At 73.1% G+C, this 3,554-nt stretch overlaps 1 protein-coding gene across 1 annotated transcript; it reads left to right on the top strand.

The window, feature by feature from the left end:
• Positions 1–2,750, top strand: H696_01287 (hypothetical protein). The gene has a single exon (XM_009495180.1). It carries the CDS (start codon positions 81–83, stop codon positions 2,697–2,699), a length of 2,619 nt encoding a protein of 872 aa, XP_009493455.1. The 5' UTR covers positions 1–80; the 3' UTR covers positions 2,700–2,750.
• Positions 2,751–3,554: the final 804 nt, after the last annotated feature.

Below are 3,554 nucleotides of genomic sequence, written 5' to 3'. Positions count from 1 at the left end.
CCCCCCCCCCCCCCCCCTGCTCCCCTCGCTCCTCGCGCCTTTTTGCCCCTCCCCCACCCGCTCGTCAGCCAGCGCCTGCCATGACGCTGGTCCCCCCCGGCCCGGCGACTCCCTCCCCCTTGTCGCCGCCGCCGGCAAAGCGCTCGCGCACTGGCCCGGCCAGTCCGCAAGCCTTCGCGGATGCGGCCAGCCGGGCAGACAGCCCGTTGGTCGACCGGGACTACTCCCCGGGACCGGGCGGCTTTGCCGACAGCCCGGGCCCCGGTGGCCCAGGCTCCCCGCCGACCGGGGCTCCGCTCAATGACAAGTACAAAAAGTACCGAGCGCGGATTCGCGCACGGAATGCCGCCACCCAGGAGGCCCTGTCCCAGGCCCAGGACCAGGCCCAGCGTGCCAAGCTGGCCCTTGCGGAGACTGAAGCGCGCCTGCAAGCGGCCGAGGAGGCCCTCCGTCGCGGGGAGGCCGATCGGGCCCAGCTGGCCGTCCGCGTCCAGGCCTCCAGCGAGGGGACCCTGGCCCAGGCGCGCAGCCAGCTGGCCGCCTCGGAGAAGGCTCGTCTGGAGCTGGTCCAACGGTTTGAGCGGGAAACCGCCATCGTTCGGCAGTTGGTAGATGCCATCCGCCAGCGCGAGGGCCGCCTGCTGTATGTGTGTGTGTCCCTTGTGGAGCGGGTCCGCTCGCTGGAGGCGCAATTGGCATCCGGGGCTGCCCCGGACCCGGGGGCCACCATGCCGGCCGATGCCACGGCCCTGGCTGCCTCGCTGCAATCCTCGCTCATGGCCCTGGCTACTGCGTCGACCGCTTCCTCGGCCACGGCCCCAGGGCCAGGCCTCTTCACACCTTCCTCGCCGCCAGCGGCCCCGGTCGTCGGGGGAGCCACCACCGACGCGGCCATCGCCACCGGTGCCGAAGAGAATGGCTCCACCTCCTCGGCGCCCTCCTCCTCGGGCTCCTCGGATCCCCCCTCCTCGCCGTCGGCCCGGTCGGCCTCGGGCTCGGGCTCGGGCTCGGCCACCGCCGCCGCTGCCGCCGCCGCCGCCGCCGCCGCCGCCAATACCCCCGGGTTTTCGGGCCTGGGTGGACGCATGGCACCGGCAAACACCGACCTCGGCGATCTGCCCCGGCACCCATCCATTTTGAGCGCCCGATTGGACTCCTTCACGGAGGGTGGCTTCCTCCGGCCCGCCACCGATGCCGATGGGATAACCATGGCCATGCTTGGCCTGGATCCGGGCGACACGGCGGCCGGGGCGGCGGCATCCGGCACGCGCAGCGGGCGAGGGTTCTCGGATCTCGGGCACTCGCCCCTCCGGGGTGGGGCCTCCGCGCGGGCGGGCGACATGCTTGATCGACTTCCCTCATTGGTGGGCATGACCGGCACCACCGGGTCCTCCTCGTCCATGGCGGCTGGGCGCCGGCCGGTGGGCGGCTCGCTCAAGCCCTCGGCCTTGCACGAGTCGTCGAATGCCCTGGCCCCGGCCACGGAGACCGATGGGTCGCCGGCGGCACACCCGGCCGCCGGCATTGCCACACAGCAGTCCTTGGACTCCTTGCGACAGGCGGGCCTGGAACTTGGCATGCCCACGGTCACTTCGGTGCTGGCGGACTCATTGCTGGGGGTCTGCTTTCCGCAGTACATGCTCCCCTCGCTTGGGCTGGCCGGTGCCAGTGCGCTGATGGCTCCTCCGGCCGAAGCGCCGGCCATGGCCGGTAGCCAGCCCAGCGAGGGGAGTGCCACCGCCGCGGCAGTGGATCCGACCGGCCTGGCGGCCAGCCAAGCGGCTGCCCCTCTGCTGGCGCCGGCCTTCCAGCTGGCGCCGAGCTCCCTGCTGTCGACCCCGGCGGCCGGGGCGTCCGGCGTATCGACGGCCCTGTTGGCGGGCCAGTCGCCTGCCAGGAATGCCTCCTCGGCCTCGCCGGCGGCCGCATCCTCGCATGCGCCCTACTTGCCGTCGCACTTGCTCGGGGCGCTGGCCGGCTCCGGGGCTGGCTCCTTCGGCACTGGGGCCATGGACAGCACCTCCGCGGCGAGTGCCATCCCGGCTGCCTACCTGGCACAGCACTCCAACGCGCTGGGGACCAATGTCGGCACCGGGGGCGGTCAGTCCCTCTTCCAGCTGCCGATGTCCATGGACAATCCCCTGGGCTTCGGGTCCTTCTCGACGCCGCTCTCGCCCCTGGCAGCCCTTGGGCTGGTGGGCGGAGCGGGATCGGTCGCCGCCGGTGCTGGAGCCACTGGCACTGGCCAATCGGCCCTCGGAGCCAATGCCTACCATCCATCGATCTTGTCCCTGTCGTCCTTGCTGTCGACCATGTACGGCTCGCCGATGTCCCTGGGCGGGGGGGCGGCCGCTCCGGGGCATGCCGGCGCTGCGCTGTCCCTTGCCTCGACGCCCGCGGCCACCGGCGCCGCCCCGGTCGCAGCCGGCAACAACCTCGGTGTTGGCACGGTGGCATCCCGGCCGGTGGAGGATGCGGTCACGCCGTCCACCCCGTCGGCACTGTCGTCGCGTAGTGCGGCGGCCCCCGCCCCCTCGCCAGCCAGCGCCACCGCCGGGGATTTCACCTCCTTCTTCCGCCAACTCCCGACCGGGTCCGGCCAACCGGCCCAGGCCCCGACCGAGGTCCTAAGCTCGGCCTACTCGGCGCTCAATGCCGCGGCCCCCTCGACTCCCCTGGCTGCCGGCAAGCGCGAGTAGCCGCTTGTATTGTCCTTCCCCCCCCCCCCAATACACCCACCCACACCCACATGCAATGCACGCATCCGGAAGCATGTCGCGTTTCCGGCGGGCGATCTTGCCCCGGTCGAAGCTGGAGCGGGGGAGACCACCTCGCAGGACCCCCCGAGGCTGCGGGCGGGCGGGCGGGCGGGAAACACAAAATCAGTTGGCAACTGGCTGGGCGCGGGGACATCCGGCGCAGACTCGGCGGCATTTGGGCCTACCACCGCGAGGGGGCGGGGGGGGGGGGGAGGGGGATGGCCACAGGCCTGCGAGAGGCCACGCCGGGCCAGGAAAGCGACCCCGGGCGACAGGAGCGCGCCCCAACGGCAACCCAGCCATAGCCTGCGCGGAAAGAGCGACAGGGGGGGAAACTTCATCCCGAAGCACTGTCATCCGAGCGGTCACCCCGAGCCGAGGCAAGCTTGGTGCTGGTGGTGGAGTCGGTCGGGGGGGGGGGGGGGGGGGGGGGGGGGGGGGGGGGGGGGGGGGGGGGGGGGGGGGGGGGGGGGGGGGGGATGAAAAATTGCACCCCGGGAGAAGGCCCACCGACCGGGGAGGGCCGGGGAGAGATCGGAAAAAATGCGCGCCACCGCATTCCGCGGCCCGTGGGGTTTCTCGGGCCACTGGGCGATGGCCGGGCGCGCCCCGGGTCGCTCGCCGCCCTGTCCGCCGGGCGCATAAACATCCTCCCCCGCCCCCCTGCCCGGCCGTCGCGTATCTCGGGGCCCGGGCCGCCGTCCGGGAAGGGGGGCCCGGGTCGAGAGAGTTCCACCGAAGAGGCTGGGTGAGCTGCGATCTGAGCCAGGGGCCGGGCGAAGGGGCGGGCATGGG

Source organism: Fonticula alba (assembly GCF_000388065.1).
Source record: "Fonticula alba strain ATCC 38817 unplaced genomic scaffold supercont2.2, whole genome shotgun sequence".
Classification (NCBI taxonomy): domain Eukaryota; order Rotosphaerida; family Fonticulaceae; genus Fonticula; species Fonticula alba.
This window is presented reverse-complemented; position numbering and strand designations above follow the sequence as displayed.

Excerpts from the sequence above, each read along its gene's own strand:
- H696_01287 (XM_009495180.1), top strand. The coding sequence starts at position 81 with ATGACGCTGGTCCCCCCCGGCCCGGCGACTCCCTCCCCCTTGTCGCCG.